Source organism: Rhinoderma darwinii, chromosome 4, assembly GCF_050947455.1.
Source record: "Rhinoderma darwinii isolate aRhiDar2 chromosome 4, aRhiDar2.hap1, whole genome shotgun sequence".
Lineage (NCBI taxonomy): Eukaryota > Metazoa > Chordata > Amphibia > Anura > Rhinodermatidae > Rhinoderma > Rhinoderma darwinii.
This window is the reverse complement of record NC_134690.1, coordinates 316,184,154-316,206,721: the sequence shown is the minus strand read 5'-3', so window position 1 is coordinate 316,206,721 and position 22,568 is coordinate 316,184,154. Positions and strand designations below refer to the sequence as shown.

At 40.4% G+C, this 22,568-nt stretch overlaps 1 protein-coding gene across 2 annotated transcripts in view; it reads left to right on the top strand.

The window, feature by feature from the left end:
• The window catches only part of MRPS5 (mitochondrial ribosomal protein S5), a 225,374-nt gene extending 204,453 nt beyond the window's left edge, over nt 1–20,921 (top strand). For both annotated transcript variants that reach the window (XM_075864416.1, XM_075864417.1), the window contains 2 exons: nt 14,859–14,995; nt 20,176–20,921. In XM_075864416.1, coding sequence (XP_075720531.1) covers nt 14,859–14,995; nt 20,176–20,400 — 362 coding nt within the window. In that variant the 3' untranslated portion in view covers nt 20,401–20,921. The remainder of the gene's footprint in view (nt 1–14,858; nt 14,996–20,175) is intronic.
• The last annotated feature ends 1,647 nt before the right edge of the window (nt 20,922–22,568 follow it).

Below are 22,568 nucleotides of genomic sequence, written 5' to 3'. Positions count from 1 at the left end.
AAAACGTTAAAAAAAAGTACACATATTTGGTATCGCCGCGTTCGTAACGGCCCAAACTATGAAACTATAATGTTAATTTTTCCGCACGGTGAACGCAGCAAACAAAATAAACGGAAAACTGTCAGCATCGCTATTTTTTGGTCACCACCCCTCCCAAGATATAGAATAAAAAGTGATCAAAAAGTCGCATTTACCCCAAAATGCTACCAATAAAAACTACAACCCGTCCCGCAAAAAACAAGACCTCCCACAGCTTTTTTGACGAAAAAATAAAAAAGTTACGGCTCAGAATAGCGTGTCCCAGAAAATAAATTATTTTATAGAAACTTAATTTTATTGTGCAAACGCTGCAAAACGTAAAAAAAACTATACACATATGGTATCGGCGTAAACGTACCGACCGGCAGAATAAATTAAAACGTAATTTATTGCGCACGGTGAACACTGTAATAAATAAATAATTTAAAGCGCCAAAATTGCTGTTTTTTGCTCACCTTAGCTCTAAAAAAGATCCTGAGGGGCCAAAATGCTCACTATACCCCTAGAAAAATTCCTTGAGGGGTGTAGATTCCAAAATAGGGTGACTTTTGGGGGGTTTCCACTGTTTTGGTCCCTCCGGGGAGTTGCAAACCCGTCATGGCACTGAAAACCAATCCAGCAAAATCTGCGCTCCAAAATTGAAAAGGCGCTCCCTCCCGTCTGAGCCTTGCTGTGGGTCCAAACATCAGTTTAAGACCACATATGGGGTATTGCCGTAATCGGGAGAAATTGCTTTACAAATGTGGGCGGCTTTTTCTCCTTTATTACCTTGTAAAAATGAAAAAAATTCTATGTTTCCACAGAAAAATAGGTGATTTTCTTCTTCACAGACTAATTCCACTAAATTCTGCAAAAAAACTGTGGGGTCAAAATGCTAACTATACCCCTAGAAAAATGCCTTGAGGGGTGTAGTTTCCAAAATGGGGTCACTTTTTGGGGGTTTCGACTGTTTAGGTACCACAAGACCTCCTCAAACCAGACATGGTGCCTAAAATATATTCCTAAAAAAAGGAGGCCCCAAAATCCCCTAGGTGCTCCTTTGCTTCTGAGGCCGTGTTTCAGTCCTTTAGGACACTAGGGCCACATGTTGGATATTTCTAAAATCTGCAGAATCTGGGCAATAAATATTGAGTTGTGTTTCCCTGGTAAAACCTTCTGTGTTACAGATTTTTTTTTATTACAAATGAATTTCGGCAAAAAAAATGAAATTTGTAAATTTCACCTCTACTTTGCCTTAATTCCTGTGAAACGCCTAAAGGGTTAAAATACTTTCTGAATGTGCTTTTGAATACCATGAGGGGTGCAGTTTTCAAAATGGGGTGATTTATGGGGACTTTCTAATATATAGGGCCCTCAAAGCCACTTCAGAACTGAACTGGTCCCTGAAAAAATAGCCTTTTGAAATTTTATTGAAAATATGAGAAATTGCTGCTAAAGTTCTAAGCCTCGTAACGTCCTACAAAAATAAAAGTACATGAAAAAAAATGATGCAAACATAAAGTAGACATATGGGGGATGTTAACTAGTAACTATTTTGTGTGGTATTACTATCTGTTTCACAAGCAAATACATTTAAATTTAGAAAAATGCTAATTTTTGCAAATTTTTGCTACAAGGATCCGCTCAAGGATCTCCAGGGTTACCAGAGACGCGTCGTCGTCTAAACCACTCTGATTGCGGCGAGCCTCCTTGCTGCTTCGCCAATCTGGAAAAGTCATTAGTGACCTGTCTACTCCGGATTGGCGGCGGGTCGGCAGCTACGTCAGAGGAGGGCTCAAGCCCTTCATATGCTCTGAGCCTCGCCGGCGCGTGTGCGGCCATTTGCATTAGAGTCGTGCACGCGCCGGGAGGTATAAACTCACACTAAATTGTGCTAACCGGCCCATAACATCATAAAATCCCTGATGATGTATCACATAGAACAGTGATACTGAAACGCGTAGGGTTGTAATCAATTGTTCAGCAAGTGGCTTCAGGGTGGTATAGCATAAGAGGAGATATTGGTCTGTAAACGGAACTGTAAATAGACCATCTCTTTTCTCTGACCACTTGTCTGAGCTGGCTGGGCTGTAATCCATTTTTTCAGCAAGTGGTTTTAGGGGTGTATATTATAAGAGGAGATATCAGTCTGCAAGCAGAATTGTTAATAGACCGTCTCCTGTCTCTGACCACTTGTCTGAGCCTGTTTTCATATGCTATTGGGCTATAAGAGCTAATTTTAATATTCTATCAATAAAATCAATTTTTAATCGTTCTAATCAGGCAGTAAAACTTATAGTACACTGCTACTATTCCAGACTGTGTTTTCTACTGGTGATATCTCCGTTAGGGTCACAGCTAGAACTGCAATCCTGGTGTCATATGAAAGATTAGAATCTCCTCTTTAGGCCTTATTCACACGAACAGGTCACTTTTGCGCGTGTAAAATACGCAGCATTGCAGTTCCGTGTGGTATCCGTGTACGGTACGCATCTGCGTTTTTTACACGTGTATGTCACGCGTTTTTCACGTCAGGAAAAAAAACTGAAGGAGGTGTTCTATTTTTTCCTCATTTCTTTAGCAAGTAGAGCGTGAAAAACACGGACAGCACACGGATGACGTCCGTGTGCTGTTCGTGATATTCACGCACCCATTGACTTCAATGGGTGCGTGATGCGCAAAAAACACAAGTATAGAACATGCAGCGAGTTTCACGCTGCGTGAAAAACAATGTCTGAGTGGCCCCATTGAATTGCATAGGTCTGTGTGACGTCCGTTGTTTTAACGCGCATAACACGGACGTGAAATACGCTCATGTGAATAAGGCCTTCGAACGCTGTTCTAGGTGGTCCACAGCCCGGGATATGGCTGTTTGAAGTGATCACCCTTCAGACGGTCTCACACTGTGTGAAACCGTTTCATGCTGATAGGACAGCGTCAGAGGCTGTGAGGTAGCTCCACCTCAGGAGAAGCACTGCTGTTACCTCCCACTTGTCTAATGCTGGGTACAAACTGAGTTTTTTGCAGGCAGAAAATCTGCCTCAAAACTCCATTTGGAATTTTGAGGCAGAATTTGCTCTGCCCACACGCCTATTTCTGCTGCGCTTTTCACCCGCGGCCATTGAGCGCCGCTGGCAAAAAACACGGCGAAATCCGCTTTCTCTGCCTTCCATTGATGTCAATGGGAGGTCAGAGACGTAAACGCCCAAAGGTAGGGCATGTCTCTTCTTTTTCCCGCGAGACTTTTTCTGATCGCGGGAAAAAAACGCCTCCGCTTCCCATTGAAATCAATGGGAGGCATTTTCGGCTGTTTTTTGGCGCATTTTCCAACACTGTTTCCGCGTCAAAATACGTGTCAAAAAACTGTGTGAACTGATCCTAATAAATGCTCCTTCACATATTTAGAAAAATGCTCATAACTTTGCAAATAAAAGTTTTTTTAAAACAAATAACACTGTAGTTATCAGCGGCAAAGCGCCTATTAGATTAGTTAGGAGATAGGGAATTGATAAACAGGTGACAGTCTCTTTAAGGGTATGTGCACACGTAGTGTATTACGTCGTTTTTCGGGACGAAAAACGGCTGAAAAATCGGAAGCAGAACGCCTCTGAAAATCTGCTCATTGATTTGAAAAACGGCCGCCAAAAAGAAGTGCATGTCACTATTTTAGCCGTTTTTCATAGACTCTATAGAAAAACAGCTCTAAAAACGCGGCTTTGAATAAAAAATGTCTAAAAATGACGAGCTGTTTTCCCTTGAAAATAGCTCCGTATTTTCAGCCGGTTTTGATTGTGTGTGTGCACATACCCTAACTCCTTCCCGTCACAGCCACTTTTGGACTTAATGACAGCCTCATTTTTAAAGGGTAGCTAAACATTTGACAAACTTCTAACATGTCATAGTGACATGGCAGAAGTCGGGATTGGTGGGCGTCCGAGCACCGAGAACCCCACCAATTGCTAGAATGAAGCAGTTGAAGTGCTCGTGTGAGCGCTCAGCTGCTTCGTGTCTGTTCGGCTTTTTCCGGAAAGCCGATGTATCGGAGCACGGGCTCATAGGCTTTCTATTGAGTCCGAACATGGATACATTTATTTCCGGAAGCAGCCGAACAGACACGAAGCGCCTGAGCGCTCACACGAACGCTTCAGCCGCTTCGTTCTAGCAATTGGTGGGGGTCTCAGTGCTTGGACGCCCACCAATCCAAACTTCTGACATGTCACTATGACATGTCAGAAGTTTGTCAAACGTTTAGCTACACTTTAAAATCTGACATATGTCACTTTATGTAGTAATTCTTTCACCAAGCGATTCTGAGATTGTTTTCCCGTGATAAATTGTACTTTATCTCAGGGGTGAAATTTTTTGTCGATAAATTCATTGCTTATTTGTGAAAAACACCATTTTCAGACGTTTTTTTTAAGCCACTCGAGATTTTCGCTTTTTTTTACGGCCGTTTTTGGAGCGGTTTTCAATAGTCTATGGAAAACCGCTCCAAAAACGTCCCAAGTAGTGACCTGCACTTCTTTTTCGCGTCCTTTTTTTACGCGGCCGCTTTACAAAACGGCCGCGTAAAAAAACGGCCCATCAGAACATAACGCCGTATTTTCCATTGCAATCAATGGGCAGATGTTTGCAGGCGTTCTGCTTCTGATTTTTCAGCCATTTTTCAGGCATTTACGGCCCGAAAAACGGACGAAAATGGGCCGTGGGAACATACCCTAATAGCACACAAAATAGTTACTAATTATGTGCTCAAAATCCAAATGGCTCTCCTTCTCTTCTGATTCCTGCCGTGTGTCCAAACAGCAGTTTGCGATCGCATATGGGGTATTGCTGTACTCAGAAGAAAATGCTTTACAAACGTTGAGGTGCTTTTCTCCTATAGTCCTTGTGAAAATGCTAAATATTTGGGAAAAAAATTATATATTTTTTTATTTTTCACATCCCAATTCTAATGAATTTAGCAAAAACCTGTGTGGTTAAAATGCTCACTACACCTCTAGATGAATTCCTCAACATGTATAGCTTACCAAATGGAGTCACATTTCAGGGGTTTTTACTGTACTGGTACAGGGGCTCTGTAAATGCAACATGGCACCAAGGAATCAATCCAGCAAAATCTGTGATTCAAATGGTGCTCCTTCCCTTCTGAGCCCTGTCATTTATCCAAGCAGGCAGCAGTTTATGACCACATATGGGGTATTTCCCTACTCTGAAGAAGTTGCTTTACAAATGTTGGGGTTCTTTTTCTCCTTTATTTGTTGACAAAATGAAAAATTTTGAAATACAGCTACGTCTTATTGGAAAAAAAATAATTTTACATTTTCACTGCCCAATCCTAGTAAAATCTATGGAACACCTGTGGGGTCAAAATGCTCACTACACCCCTAGATGAATTTCTTTGTGGGTGTAGATTCCAAAATGGGGTCTTTTTGAGATGTTTCCTTTTGTTTTGGCACCACAAGACCTCTTCTAACCTGACATGGTGCCTAAAATATAATCTAATAAAAAGAAGGCCCCAAAATCCAATAGGTGCTCCTGAGGCCTGTGTTTCAGTCCAGTAGCACACTAGGGCCACGTGGGATATTTCTAAAAACTGCAGAATGCGGGCAATAATTATTGAGTTGCGTTTCTCTGGTAAAACCTTCTGTGTTACCGAAAAAAATCGATTGAATTTCTGCAAAAAAAAAATGAGATTTGTAAATTTCACCTCCACTTTGCTTCAATTCCTGTGAAACGCCTAAAGGGTTAAGAAACTTTCTAAATGCGGTTTTGAATACTTTGAGGGGTGCAGTTTTTAAAATGGGATAATTTATGGGGGTTTCCAAAGATATATAGGCCCCTCAAAGCCACTTCAGAACTGAACGGAAGCCTATAAAAATGGGCTTTTGAAATGTTCTTGAAAGTGTGAGAAATTGCTGCTAAACTTATAAGGTATGTAACGTCTTTGAAAAATAAAAGGATGTTCAAAAAATTATGCCAACATAAAATTCACATATGGGAAATGTAAACTAGTAATTATTTTGTGTGATATTACCATCTGTCGTACAAGCAGATACATTCAAATTTAGAAAAATGACAATTTTTGCAATTTTGAGTGTTTCACAAATAAGCAATGAATTTATCGGCCAAATTTTACCCCTGACATAAAGTACAATTTGTCACGAGAAAACAATCTCAGAATTGCTTGGCTAGGTGAAAACATTTCAAAGTTAATACCACATAAATTGACACGTCAGATTTTAAAAATGGGGCTCTGTCATTTAGTCCAAAAGTGGCTGCAATGGGAAGGGGTTAAAGTTGGCAATCAACCATTTAATTTCAAGTCCCAAGATCTGTGTAGATTAATGTCATTATATATCTGTATAGGGGACCTCTGATGTGATAAATAATGTCATTCTGCATTCCTGCAGCCACCACTAGGGGAGCTAACTGCATATGGATTTATGTATCTTGTAGATTAACGGGTTGCAGCGCTTGTCCTTCTGCCTGCAGCCCGTTAATCTACGTGTGCTCCTGACGGTGCACACAGGCATTCCCCGCAGCTCGGGATCTTTCAGTACTGGCTGCTACAAGCAGCCTTAGTACTGAGTGAAGACATCGGTTGGGAGCACAGTGATTTTCCCGCCAATTAACCCCTTAAATGCAGCGGTCAATAGTGACTGCCGCATTTAAGGAGTTACAACAACGTCGGCAGCCCGCTACACGATTGCGGGGTTCCTATGGCAACTAGAGGCCTGACAAAGGCCTCCGGGTCTGCCATCTACGGAAGGTGATTAGGTCCCGCCAGAGGCAGGACCTAATACGATGCCTGTCAGTGTCAAACTGACGGGTATAATACCCTGCATTACATAAGTATTAGGGCATGTTAACAAGTGGCAGAGTTTTTCGCTGCAAATGTTGCTGCAGATTTGGGGCAATTACGCAACGAATCTGCACCAACATTTGCATATTTGACAGGTAATTCAGACGTTGCAGAAAAGATAGCGGACTTGCCACAGTTTTCAGTTTTTGCATTGCAAAGGCTGAAATCCGCAGTGAAATTCCGCTTCTTCTCCGCAACAGACAGTGCATGCTGCGGAGGGAAAAGTCTGCACCGCCGCCTATGGTCCGCAGCGGAGTTTTCCGCAATGTCTGAACTAACTTGCCTAAAAATGTATTGAAACAAATGTAAAAAACGGCCGCTGGAGAATTCCACTGCGGACTGTCTGCAGCGGAATTCCACAGCAATTCCGCCATGTGTGAACCTGCCCTTATAGTAACAGTTGGATCTTCAAGTCCCTAGTAATAAAATAATCAAAATGTTCCCCCCTATAAAGTCCTTTATTATTAGAAAAAAAAAATAGGCATAATTAGTATTAAAAATACAAAAAATGGCCATACTCACAAAAGCAAGCTCGCAATCCTCGTTACGGATCCCCACACTTGCGAGTCCCTAACTGGAACTTTTCGTTCCAAACTTGAAGCTAACCACAGAAAAAAAGTGGGACATATAATAAGATTAAAAACGCAAAAAATGGCCATACTCACAAATTGGGCAGGTATAATCCCAACAGGACGCAGCCAGGTCAAAAATACTGCTGAAGGAAAGTGCACAGGTGTGTTTAAATAATAATAGCCACTCCCACTAGCCTTGAGGGGAGTGGCGTGTGGTGCATAGGATATGTAGTAAAAAGTAAATGAATAGTGTATAATGTGCAAGTAGTAATAATATGTGTGAAATATAGGGGGCATAATTAGTATTGCAGTGTCTGATGGTCTAAACTGTAAAAATATAATGTTCTTTATCCTGCACAGTGAACGCGGTAAAAAAAATATATTAAAAATAGAGATTCTGGTATTGTTTTTTTGTCACTTCAGCCCCCCAAAAATTTAATAAATAAGGATCAAAAAGTTGCATGTACCCAAAAATGGTACCAAAACTATTTTTTTCCGCAAAAAACAAGCCCTCACACAGCTTCCTTGATGGAAAAATAAAAAATGTATGGCTCTTAGAATATGGCAACATGTATACAAAACATTTTTAAAACCGTGATTTTATCGTGCAAACACCATAAGACATAAAAAAAAAACTATATACGTGTGGTATCGGCGTAATCGCATCGACCCACAGACTAGATTAAATGTAAAAAAAGGCTTTTGACATTTTCTTAAAAATATGAGAAATTGCTGTTTATGTTCTAAGCCTTGTAACGTCCAAGAAAAATAAAAGAATGTTCAAAAAACGATGCCAATCTAAAGTAGACATATGGGAAATGTGAACTAGTAACTATTTTGGGTGGTATAACCGTCTGTTTTACAAGCAGATGCATTTAAATTCTGAAAAATGCTATTTTTTCTAAATTTACTCTAAATAGTATCTGACAGGTGATAAGGGCCTGTATGGAGTGGGCTAACGGACTGAACCCACTCCATGCTGAGCGCGTGTCGACGATATACTGCAATACATTAGTATTGCAGTATATCATGCAAGCGATCCAATGATCGCTGGTTCAAGTCCCCTAGGGGGAATTCTAAAAAAAACATTTGAATAAAGTTGTTTTTGTTTTTTTTCTTAACCCCTTAAGGACGCAGCCTAGTTTTGGCCTTAAGGCTCAGAGCCCATTTTTCAAATCTGACATATTTCACTTTATGTGGTAATAACGTCGGAATGCTTAAACCTATCCAAGCGATTCTGAGATTGTTTTATCGTGACACATTGGGCTTCATGTTCGTGGTAAAATTTAGTCTATATATTCAGTGTTTATTGGTGAAAAATTGCAAAATTTAGAGTAAATTTAGAGTAAATTTAGAAAAAATAGCATTTGCTTGTAAAACAGACGGTTATACCACCCAAAATAGTTACTAGTTCACATTTCCCATATGTCTATTTTAGATTGGCATCGTTTTTTGAACATTCTTTTATTTTTCTTGGACGTTACAAGGCTTAGAACATAAACAGCAATTTCTCATATTTTTAAGAAAATGTCAAAAGCCTTTTTTTTAAGGTACCTCTTGAGTTCTGAAGTGGCTTTGAGGGGCCTATGTATTAGAAACCCTGATAAAGCACCCCATTTGAAAAACTAGACCCCTCAAAGTATTCAAAACAGCATTTAGAAAGTTTTTTTTAACCCTTTAGGCATTTCACAGGAATTAAAGCAAAGTGGAGGTGAAATTTGCAAATTTCATTTTTCTTGCTGAATTTAAATTTTATTCAATTTTTTTTCTGTAACACAGAAGGTTTTACCAGAGAAACACTACTAAATATGTATTGTCCAGATTCTGCAGTTTTTAGAAATGTCCCACATGTGGCTCTACTGCGCTCGTGGAATAAAACACAAGCCCTAGAAGCAAAGAAGCACCTAGTGCATTTTGAGGCCTCTTTTTTTTTATTAGAATATATTTTAGGCAGCATGCCAGGTTTGAAAAGGTGTTGAGGTGACAAAACAGTAGGAATCCCCCAATAGTGACCCCATTTTGGAAACTACACCCCTCAAGGAATTCATTTATGGTTGTTGTTACCATTTTGACCACACAGTGTTTTCACAGCACGTATTTGAATTGGGCTGTGAAATGAAAAAAATATATTTTTTTCCAATAAAATGTCATTTGTGATCAAAATTTCTTATTTTCACAGGGAACAAAATACCCCATTTTGTTGCCCAATTTTTCCTTAGTGCTGCAATACCCCATTTGTGGTGATAAACTGCCGTTTGGGCCCATGGGAGGGCTCAGAAGGAAAGGAGCGCTATGTGTTTGTTGGAGTCCAGATTTTGCTGGATTGGTTTTCGGGTGCCATGTTGCATTTGTAGAGCCTCAGAGGTATCAAAGCAATGGAAACCCACCAGAAGTGACCCCATTTTGGAAACTACACCCCTCAAGGAATTCAAATATGGTGGTTGTTACAATTTTGACCTCAGTTTTTCACAGCACCTATTTGAATTGGGCTGTGAAATGAAAAAAATGAAATTTTTTCCAATAAGATGTAATTTTTTATCAAAATTTCTTATTTTCACAGGGAACAAAATACCCCAGTTTGTTGCCCAATTTCTCCTGAGTGACGCAATACCCCATTTGTGGCGATAAACTGCCGTTTGGGCCCATGGGAGGCCTCAGAAGGGAATGAGCGCTGTGTGTTCTTTGGAGTGCAGATTTTGCTGAATTTTGTTTTCGGGTGCCATGACGCATTTGCAGAGCCCCAGAGGTATCAAAGCAATAGAAACCAACCACAAGTGACCCCATTTTGGAAACTACACCCCTCAAGGAATTCATTTATGGGAGTTGTGACCATTTTGACTCCATAGTTTTTTCACAGAACTTATTTGAATTGGGCTGGGAATTAAAACAAAATAATTTTTTTCAAATAATATGTAATTTTGGCTGAAAATGTCTTATTTTCACAAGAAACAAAATGCCCCATTCTGTTGCGCAATTTGTTCTGAGTGCCGCAATACCCCATTTGTGGTGATAAACTGCCGTTTGGGCCCATGGGAGAGCTCAGAAGGAAAGGACCACCATTTGGCCTACTGGGGATTTTCTAGTGCGAAGTCATGTATGCAGAAGCCCCTGAGGTACCAGTACAGTTGAAACGCGCAAGAAGTGACTCCGTTTTAAAAACTACACCCTTAAGGCATTCATCTAGAGGTGTAATGAGCATTTTGACCGGAGACCTACACCCCATAAACTGTAATGTGGGTTCTCCCGGGTATGGCAATACCCTACATGTGGCTGTTATCAGCTGCCTGGGCACACAGCAGGGCCCAGAGGGGAAAGACGAGGGGGGATAAGCTGTGCGGAGTACATCAGGGTAAGTAAAATTGGGGTAAATTATAAACCAAGGGATGTATGATAAATTTTAAAACACTCTTTCATACAGAGCTCTGGTTATTCGGGGCACGTGTCACATTGATATATTGTGTCATCCCTTATCGCCCTCTTATAGCAGACTTTGCACCTCTTTTGACTTTTTCCCTTCTTGCCAGTTTGGGGAACTTCTCCTGGAAAGTGTTGCCGCCCTGGTACGATGCGTGTGGCCCCGCTTCCAGAAGTACTGGGTGCCACCCCTTCTTGGTCCCTAAAGATTAGGTTCTTGATAATCACCTCTTGAAATTCCAGGAAAGTTCCCCTCTGGCCTGCACATCGATGTAGCATGTACGCATTGTACAATGCCATCTGTATGATGTGCACTGCCAGCTTCTTATACCACACCGCATGGCGCTGTAGGGCTTCAGGACTTGATCTGACAAGTCCATCCCTCCCATGTACCTATTGTAGTCCAGGATGCAGTCTGGTTTGGGGGTGGCCTTTCCTTCATATATCCTAACTCTGTAGGTATACCCTGATGCACTCTCGCACAGCTTATACATCTTTACGCCATACCTTGCCCTCTTACCCGGCAGGTACTCGCGGAATTGAACCCTCCCTTTAAAATGTACCAGGGACTCATCAATAGAAATACACTTCTCGGGGGTGTATGCTTGGGAAAATCGGGCACTGAAACGGTCTAATAGGGGTCTCCGTTTACACAAACGGTCAAAACTGGGGTCATCTCGGGGTGGGCACGGCTCATTATCAGTATAATGTAAGAAGCGAAGTATTGCCTAATTTATTTATTTTTTTAGGTTACAGTTCAGTTCTGAAGTTGCTTTGAGGGGCCCATATATTAGAAACCCCTATCAAACACCCCATTTTAGAAACTAGACCCCTCAAAGTATTCACAACAGCATTTAGAAAGTTTATGAACCCTTTAGGTGTTTCACAGAAATTTAGAGCAATGTAGAGGTGAAATTTACATTTTTTTTTTGTCAGAAAATCCTCTTTATACCATTTTTTTTTATAACACAAAAGGATTTATCAGAGAAACGCAACTTAATACGTATTGCCCAGATTCTGCAGTTTTTAGAAATATCCCACATGTGGCCCTAGTGCGGTAATGGACTGAAGCACCGGCCTCCGAAGCAAAGGAGCACCTAGAGGATTTTGAGGCCTCTTTTTTATTAGGCACCATGTCCGGTTTGAAGAGGTCTTGTGGTGCCAAAACATTGGAAACCCCCCAAAAGTGACCCCAATTTGGAAACTAGACCCCTTGAGGAATCCATTGTACTTTTCATGGGGTGCATGCGACTTTTTTATCAGTTTTTATTCTATTTTTAGGTGGCGTGGTGACTAAAAAACAGCAATTCTACTATTGTTTTTTTATTTGATTTTTTTTTTACAGCGTTCACCGTGTGCTATAAATGACATATTCACTTTATTCTGCGGGGCGATACGATTATGGCGATACCCTATGTTTATAGTTTTTTTTTATGTCTTATGGCGTTTGCACAATAAAATACGATTTGTAAAAAATCATTCACTTTTTGTGTTACCTTATTCTAAGAGCCATAACTTTTTTATTTTTCAATCAATAAAGCCGTGCGAGGACTTATTTTTTGCGTAACGTACTGTATTTTCGATCAGTACCATTTTTAGGTACATGCGACTTTTTGATCTCTTTTTATTCCATTTTTTGGGAGATGAAGTGACCAAACAATTGTGATTGTGGTACGTTTTATTATTATTTTCTTTTACAGCGTTCACCGTGCGGGATAAATAACGAAATAATTTTGTCGTTCAGGCCGTTACGGACACGGCGATACCAATTATGTATAGTTTATTTGTTTATTTATATATTTTTATTAATAATAAATGACTGATAAGGTAAAAAGGGGGATTTTACTTTTTATACTTTTAAAACTTTTATTTTCTTATTTTTACACATCTTTTTTTTTTACTTTATTACTTTGTCCCACTAGGGGACTTGAGGGCAGGAGGCTCTGATCGCTATTCTAATACACTGCACTACATGCGTAGTGCAGTGTATTAGAACTCTCAGTTACTCACTGACAGCAAGCATAGTGGGTCCTGACTTTGTCAGGACCCACTAGGCTTCCGTCTATGGCATAGCCGGACGCCATTGTTTGGTGTCCGGTTGCCATAGTCACCATCGCCGGCCGCTATCGTGTAGCAGGCCGGCGATGGCAGCTTAACCCCTAAAAAGCCGCGATCTCTATAGAACGCGGCTTTTCAGGGGTTAATCAGTGGGGAGACAGCGATCGGTCCCCGCTGTAGGAGCTGTGACAGCTGCTGTACGAGACTGCAGCTGTCACAGCTCCTGTATGTGTCGGGAGGACGGCCGAAACGGCCGTTACTCCCGAGACGTACTATTAGGTCATGGAGCGCGAACGATACAGCTGCCATGACCTAATAGTATGTCCAGGAGCGGGAAGGGGTTAATGTACAAAAAAATATATTAAAAGTAAAAAATTAAAAAATAATTCCCATTTTTTTTCACTAAAGTATTGCTAAAGAAAAATATAAATGAACATAACTGGTATCGTCGCATATGTAAAAGTCCGAAATATTACAATATAGCATTATTTAACCCACACGGCGAACTTTGTAAAAAAAACTCCAGAATTGCTGTTTTGATCACTTTTTTTCAAAATGAAGTGATGAAAAAGTCGTATGTACTGCAAAATGATACCAATACAGCTCGACCCGCAGAAAATATGCCCTCATACCACTTAATCGACGGAATAATAAAAAAAAGTTATGGCAAAACACACATTTTTTATAACAAATCACTATTTTCTTTGTAAATGTAGTAAAACATAAAAAAACGAATCAATTTGGTATTGCCTTAATTGTTTTAACCCGTACAATAGTTAACCTGTCGTTTTTACGGCACAATAAACACTGTAAAAATGAAACCGAAAGAAATAATGACGTAATCGCTGTTTTTTTTGCCAATTTCACCCCACAAATATTGTTTTTTCCAGTACATAATATGGTACATTAAATGGTGACATGAAAAACGAAAATTCGTTCTGCAAAAAACAAGCCCTCATACAGTTTAAAGAGGCTCTGTCACCAGATTATAAGTGGCCTATCTCCTACATAATCTGATCGACGCTGTTATGTAGATAACAGTGGTTTTTATATTGAAAATTGATCATTTTTGAGCAAGTTATGAGCAATTTTAGATTTATGCTAATTAGTTTCTTAATGACGAACTGGGCGTGTTTTTACTTTTTACCAACTGGGCGTTGTAAAGAAGTGTATGACGCTGACCAATCAGTGACACTTCTGATTGTTCCAGCCCATTGTTACAGCGTGATCGTGCAGTGAAAGAAGCTGGGCTGGAACAATGAGAAGTGTATGACGCTGATTGGTCACTGATTGGTCAGCCTCATACACTCCTCTGTACAACGCCCAGTTGGTACAAAGTAAAAACACGCCCAGTTGGTCATTCAGAAACTAATTCGCATAAATCTAAAATTGCTCATAACTTGCTCAAAAATGATCGTTTTTCAAAATAAAAACCACTGTTATCTACATTACAGCGCCGATCAGATTATGTAGGAGACTTATGCACTTATAATCTGCTGACAGAGCCTCTAAAGTTATGGCTTTTGGAAGGCACGGGAAAAGACGAAACGGAAAAACCCAAAATTGGCTGCGGAGGGATGGGGTTAACAGAATAATACTTTAAAACAGTACTGCCAAAGGCATTCTATAAAAAACCCTTTTACTGCATAATAAAAGTTTTCTCATCACTTTATTCCTGTGTGAAGTTATCTTTACACTAAGTTACAGATCAGATTCATGCGGAGTCCAACTCACAGATCTTCCTGTCACAATATGACAGATGTGAAAATCTTGTTTTATTACCATGGTTCAGTGTGAAAAGGGTAGGATTTAACTACTTTTCTAGTGCCACTTAGGTAAGCTACATGGAGGGATATAATATTGCTCATTGTTTACGCAGATTCTTATGTTTCTTTAGGTTTTTATATTTGTATAAATGTTTTCTTGTTTAGGTTATGGTCTCCATTGTCACAGAGCAGTTATCACCATCTGTAAGCTAATTGGTATCGAAGACATGTATGCCAAAGTGAGTGGTTCCGTCAATATGCTTAACCTCACAAGGGCGCTCTTCTTGGGTCTTGCACAGCAGGTATGTCACCATTGATTTTACAGTAACGTTTTTAAAAATCATTGCCATTATATAGGGCATCTATAACTATTACAAATAGCAGTTGAATGTTTGTGCATTCTGGTAAGTAACTTAGCCAAGAGAGTGCAGATGTTTATCCACAGTCTTCAGGTAACATGTTGTGATATTACAAATTGATTAGCAAAAGATGGAGTACACATGTAGTGGAGTTTGTAATTTGAACCAATGTGATATTTTTTACCTTTAATGTACTAAAAAACGTAATGTGTCCCCACATTATCAATGCCCTATCTCCTACATAATCTGATCAGCGCTGTAATGTAGATAACAGCGGTGGTTTTTATTTTGAAAAACTATCATTTTTGAGCAAGTTGTGAGCAATTTTAGATTTATGCTAATTCGTTTCTTAATAGACAACTGAGCGTGTGTTACCTTTTGACCAAGTGGGCATTGTGAAGAGAAGTGTATGACGCTGACCAATCCGCGTTATACACTTCTCTCCATTCATGTCCATTTGTACTCCGCACAGCATGATCACATACACCCACATTAACTTTACTGAAGTGTCTTGAGAGTGAATAGACATCACCTCCAGCCAGGACGCGGTGTCTGTTCACATTCCCGACACTTCGGTAAAGTTTGTGTGGGACTTAATCACGGCACAGAGTAGCGTGATCTCGCTGTGCTGTGTGAGTAAGTCCCACAAAAACGTTATAGAAGTGTCGGGAGTGTGAATAGAATGGCGACAGCACACTGCGAAAACCAATGCAACCTAAACCACTAAATATAAATAAATATGCATTACTGCTAAATCTACTTATAATAGGGAGGTTCTTAGCGCACATTTTGATCAAAAAGTGTTTGCCCACCTGCCACGACAAGGCGATCTCTGTAAGATGGGGATGGTAGGAACCAGCATTAACCCATAGTGTTTCTACGTCGGTCACTAACGGGCCTTATTCCGATTCAATAGACTTTTTATGTCACTGCATCGCAATAAGTAAACAGAGCAGGGAGCTGTCAAATTTCCCTGCTCTCAGCTGCCAGAGGTAGCTGGGGGCGTCCCTGCTCGAACGTGTGAGATCGATAGAAGTATCGATCTCACCTGTTTAACCCCTCAGATGCGGTGCTCAATAGCGTGCACCGCATCGGAGTGGTTTTGGAGAGAGGGAGGGAGCTCCCTCTCATCCCACTGACACCCGGCGATAAGATCGCCGAGTGTCTGTGTCTCCGATGGCAGCCGGGGGCCTAATAAAGGCCCCCAGGTCTGCCTGTAGTGAATGCCTGCTAGAGGCATGACCTAGCAGATGCCTGTCCATTTTAAACGGACAGGAAGTAATACACTGCAATACAAAAGTATTGCAGTGTATTATAAAAGCGATCGGAGGATCACATATTAAAGTCCCCTAGTGGGACTAGTAAAAAAAAAGTTTAATAAAGTTGATTAAAAAAAAAATGAAAAACCCACTTTTCCCCTTACAAACTGCTTTACTAATAAAAACACAAAATAAAGTAAAAAAGTTACGCATATTTGCTATCGCCGCGTCCGTAACGACCCCGACTATAAATCTATTACATTATTTAACACGCACGGTGAACTCCGTAAAAAAATTAAATAAAAAACCTATGGAAAAATTGCTGTTTTCTGTGAATCCTTACTTAAAAAAAATGTGATAAAAAGTGATCAAAAAGTCGCATCTACTCCAAACTGGTACTAATAAAAACTACAAGTCTTCCCGCAAAAAAAAAGCTCTCATACAACTGCATCGGCGGAACAATAATATAGTTATGGCTCTTCAAATATGGAGACACAAAAACAAACAATTTTTAAAAAAAAGTGTTTTTACTGTGTAAAAGTAGTAAAACATACAAAAACTATACAAATTTGGTATCGTTGTAATCGTAACAACCCACTGAATAAAGTTTTTGTGCTATTTATACCACACGGTAAACGGCGCAGTTTTAGGATGAGAAATTTCAGGTTTTTTTCTACCCCCCCCCCCCCAAAAAAAGTTAATAAAAGTTATTCAATAAATATGTACCGCAAAATGGTGCTATTAAAAAATACAACTTGTCCCGCAAAACACAAGACCTTATACAGCTATGTCGACGCAAAAATAAAAAAGTTATAGCTCTTGGAATGCGACGATGGAAAAAGGTAAAAAATGGCTTGGTCATTAAGGTTTAAAATAGGCTGGTCATTGAGGGGTTAAACTAATTTAAATCACCCAGGGCAGAATGGGAGGAGTGCAAGAACAAAACATGGAGGCAGTCACTAACCCCACATATATGAATCACATAAACAGCACAGAAGTTTGAACAGCACATTCCAACAAAATGATATAAAATGTGTATGCAGGTGCACTCCTCCCATTATAATTTGGTGACAGAGCCTCTTTAACTCCTTAACGCCGAAGGACGGATATATCCGTCCTCTGCAGCTGCTAGTTCGCGCAGGAGGACGGATATATCCGTCCTGTGATCGCGCGGGTACTGTCACTGTACCCACGCGATCAGCGGCAGGAGCACGGCTGTTATACACAGCCTGGCTCCTGCTGCAACTGCCGGAATCGAAGCGCGCGCCGATTCCGGCAGTTTAACCCATTAAATGCTGCTGTCAATAGTGGCAGCGGCATTTAATGTGTTTGACAGAGGGAGGGAGCTCCCTCTGTCACCCGATCGGCGCCCCCGCAAACAAATCGCGGGTCGCCGTCGGGTTTCCATGACAGCCGGGGGTCTAACAAAGACCCCCAGGTCTGCCTTCAGCATCTGCCTGTTAGGTGATGCCAGAGGCATGACCTAATAGGTTGCCTGTCAGTTTTACACTGACAGGCAATAATGCTTTGGTATACTAAGTATACCAAAGCATTATATATGCGATCGGCACATCGCATAGTGAAGTCCCCTGGTGGGACTTTAAAAAAAAAAATGACAATAAGTTAAATAAAGTTGGTGAAAAAAAACAAAAAACAATTACAGTCAAAGTCAAATAAAACTACTTTTTTGGCCCAAAAAGTGGTTTTATTTAGTAAAACTGTCAAAACAAATCACACATACACATATATGGTATCCCCTCGATCGTAACAACTTGACCAATAAAATGAACACATTAATTAAACCGCCGGATGAACGGCGTCCAAAGAAAACGCAAAAAACAACGGCAAAATTCTCTCTTTTCTCCCATTCCCCCCATAAAAAATAAAATAAAAGTTAATCTACAAGTCCTATGTACCCCAAAATAGTACTAATGAAAACTACACATTGGCCCGCAAAAATCAAGCCCACGTACGGCCACATCGACGGAAAAATAAAAACGTTACGGCTCTTGGAATGCGGCGATGCAAAAACAAGTAATTTTTTTCTAAAAGGGTTTTTATTGTGCAAACGTAGGAAAAACATATAAAACCTCTACATATTTGGTATCCCCGTAATCGTGCCGACCCATAGAATAAAGTTAACATGTTATTTACACTGCATAGTAAACGGCGTAAATTTATAACGTGAAAATCAATGCTGGAATAGCTGCTTATTTTCAATTCTCTCCTAAAATAAAGTTAATAAAAGTTAATCTATATATTATAAGCATCTAAAAATGGTACAATTACAAAATACAACTCGTCCCGCAAAAAACAAGCCCTTATACGGCTATATAGACGGAATACAAAAACAGTTACGACTCTTGGAATGCGACCGTGAAAAAACAAAAAATAATCCTCATTAATAGTTATAATAGTCATAATAGTCATTATAGTCATTAACGTGCAAAATGGCCCGGTCATTAAGGGGTTAAACCGGTTTTCTGGGCTTTAGAAATTATGTACAAACATCCTAAAATGCAAACATAACAAACTTTGCAACATATTTACCAGTTATCCTCAGATTACTGTCTCTCCTTGCCGTTGGTCTGCTGTGATGACATGTAGTCCATAGGTCAGTTGCTGCTCACCATGGTGATATTTCATTAATAGTGATATCGCCATGTCGGATGGCAATTGGCCACCACAGTGACGTGACATGTCGCCACTATGGATGACAAGTCATCACACCGGATTGAGCGACGGGATCAAGGGGCCTGCAGCACAAAAATGGGTGCAAATTAGCAAAATGAATATATACTGTATATGGTTTATAATATTCAATTGCCATTAGAAAAATAATCCTAAAAAAAACCTTTATTAATTTCTATGAACAACAGCGTCTTTTATTGTGAAATATTCGCAAACCCTTTTCCAAGTTACTGACATGTCCGTTCAATGTCAGAAGTTCACATTGGACGACTCCAGAACCTGAGGCCCCATCCCCCATAGATCTCCTAAATGAAAGGGTCCCAGTGCTTAGTGTACCAGGCAGACACTTTAGCTCTGATTTTTAGGTTTCCATACTTCTCTGCGGGAAACAATTGCTCTATTTGATTGTTGTGCACAGCTTTTAATGCATGTAAGGTACTTACATGTGTCCTGCCTTTTTTTTTTTTTTTTTTTGCCGTTGCATTTAAAGTGTCGTGCTTGTGTCTCCCGCCAGATGTTGTAATGACGCCAGGAGATGCATTCTGAAGAGTGGCGCAAAACTGGAAGTCCTTCCTGCAAAGTTCCTTTGCTTAGGCATCTAGACTGCCCACTCTCCCAATGCCACTTTTGAACATCTGGCAGGAAACGCAGCTAAACGGTAGATAGTTCTAAAGGTAGCTAGTAGAAAAAAAAACACTAGTTAAGCACTGGGTCTCTGTAACTCCACAATCTTCTCCACGGTACTACAGTGTTGAGTAGTGAATGATGTCACATGCCTCTGCCAGCTTCTTTTATTAGGCATTAGCCCAGTCTCTGTAGGTGATATCAGACTTCTACTTCCCTATATGTCCCATGTGGGGAAGCATTAGTCTTACATCATGGTATCTTGCATCGCCATGACTGCACCTATAATTGAAGAAGAAGCTTTATACTTCTACTACGAGTTTCATAGAAATGAATTGTCAGGGGCTCAATATAGCTATTCAACCCCGGACGTTTTATTCAAAAATTGACACTGACTGGGGAGAAGAAAGGTTCCACCATCACGGAATTGTCTTCATAGACACAATGACCAGATGGTGTAAATAAGATCACTGCCTCTGGGAGTAGCCTTTAAAATGAGTGAAATATGAGATCAAGTTTTGTTTCTTAACTGTTTCTTTTATAAAACAGGAAACCCATCAAGACTTGGCCAACAAGAAAGGCCTGCATGTAGTAGAGTTTAGGGAAGAATGCAGCCCCTTACCCCTCATTGTGGCTTCACCTCAAGGAGCACTCTCTACGATCCCAGAACCTGAAGGAGAGATCCCCGATGTAAAACTAGACTGGGATGAAGTAAAAGTAACCCAAGGGTTGAAACATTCCATCTGGGCAAATGTGAAGAGAACAGTCTGTTGAAAGTCAAAATTTGAATTGTCGTCCTAAAAGAAATGTCAATACACATTGCAGACTATGTTCTGGTTTAGAGGTTTGTTTGTTTTTTGTTTTTTTTTTACAGCATAATGTAAGTATTCTTGTATATGTGTTCCAGGAGATTAGCCATTTCTCCCATCCTCTCTACTCAATCATGTGTCTGATCTTAAGACCACTGGCTGCAGCAGGGGCCTCCTCCCACTGCCCTGTCTGCAGTAAGACACAAGGATCATGAAGCCCAGCCATTAATCCTTTCTGCAGGATTTCTACAAGTTTATTTCAGGAATATGCTGAAAATACTATAGGAAAGTTAATCTCCGGTATACTTTTATCATTCATTTATAAAGAAATTAATCCGCACGGAATTTGGACATTCACATTAAGTATTGTAGCAGGGCATTATACGGTATAGAATGTGTATTGAAAGATGTAGAAACCCTTACACTATGCACACCACATCCATACGGAAAATGCCAATAAAATGAATAAAGAAATTTTCCATATATTCTAAGTATTCCTTTTATTAACAGTGCTGGGAGCTAAACTCTTCTCTGAATGTGAAATTAGTTTGATGTAAATGAATGTCTGTTTTTAATATCAGAGATTGGAAATTGTCACTTTTGTGGTGGCAGTAAAAATAAATTTATGACTATATTAATTTAGGGTTTGTGATATACTTCATGCTTTAAAACATTTCTCTATAAATTCACTTGAATATATAATGTCCTTGAGTTGTCCTCTTCTGTCAGGTTGTTTTTATAAATTCTTTTATCCTTGTTCCATCTGTTTCTGGGAAAGCTTACTGACAGGCAGATTGGTGGTGTCACTAAGCTTTTCGTCATACATTGCCAAACTACCTAGTTACACATTGATACTTCCCCTTCCTATATTCCTACATCTGGGTATCAACCCATGTTCGAGTCAGTTCACACAGAGTTTTTGGACACGGAAACCCCGCCGAAAATGCCTCCCATTGATTTCAATGGGAGGCGGAGGTGTTTTTTTTTTCTTCCCACGAGCAGGAAAAATGGCTCGTGGGAAAAAGGGACATGCCCTATCTTCGGGCGTTTACATCTCTCTGACCTCCCATTGACATCAATGGGAGTCAGAGAAAGGGTATTTCGCTGCGTTTTTTTGCCCGCGGAGCTCGATGGCCGCGGGAGAAAAACGCAGCGAAAATCGGCGTGCAGGCAGAGCTAAAATTTCCGCCTGCAAAAAACTGTGTGTGAACCCAGCCTGAGCTGTAACGGGTTGTGAGCAACTACGGAAGAGAGTGACAAAAAGGATCTATGTTTGTTTAGTATTTATCTTGTTCTTATTTTAATGGGAAATACTTTTTTATGGGCCTGTTCATACAGAGCTTTTTGACACGGAAAACGCGTCAAAAAAACTTCCGAAAATGCCTCCCATTGATTTCATTGGGAGGTGGAGGCGTTTTTTTCCCGCGAGCGGAAAAACAGTCCCGCGGGAAAAGGAAGCGACATGCCCTATCTCCCGGCATTTATGTCTCTGACCTCCCATTGATATCAATGGGACACAGAGAAAGCTCATTTCGCAGCATTTTTTCCCCGGGTCGCTCAATGGCCGCGGGAGAAAAACGCCAGGAAAATCGGCGTGCAGGCAGAGCTAAAATTCCCGCCTGCAAAAAACGTTGTGGGAACCGAGCCTAAAGCGTACCTCCAGCTTCCTGAACCAGAAGAAACCCCATATTAATTCCCACCTCTAGATTATTCCAACAATTACTTATATGTGCTGATCAAAGCAATTTTAACTAAGATATAGTATGTTTTGCTTGAATCTTCGATGTAAAAATATTCATTCTCCAACATAAAAGTGGGCAGGAGCTTCCGCATTCTGACATGTAGTAATGGAGCTGTTCCTGGCACATAGTTCCCTTGCTACACATGTTGCCCTGCGCCACAACTATTGGTGACGTGTGGCAGCGCAGCCAAATCGGATTTGAGGGCTTTCGCTATACTCAAGTGCACTGATCTAAACTTGATTTGCTTAGCACCGCTGAGGAGAGGAAGAGCGAGCTTCTTTCCGATGCCTTGCCTTTGTCCCTAGTGTTACTAAGAGACTCTTTGTAGCTTTCATTGGCGCTGCATACAGTATACTGTAGGAAATTACGTCTTTTAAACTTATGAGGTAGT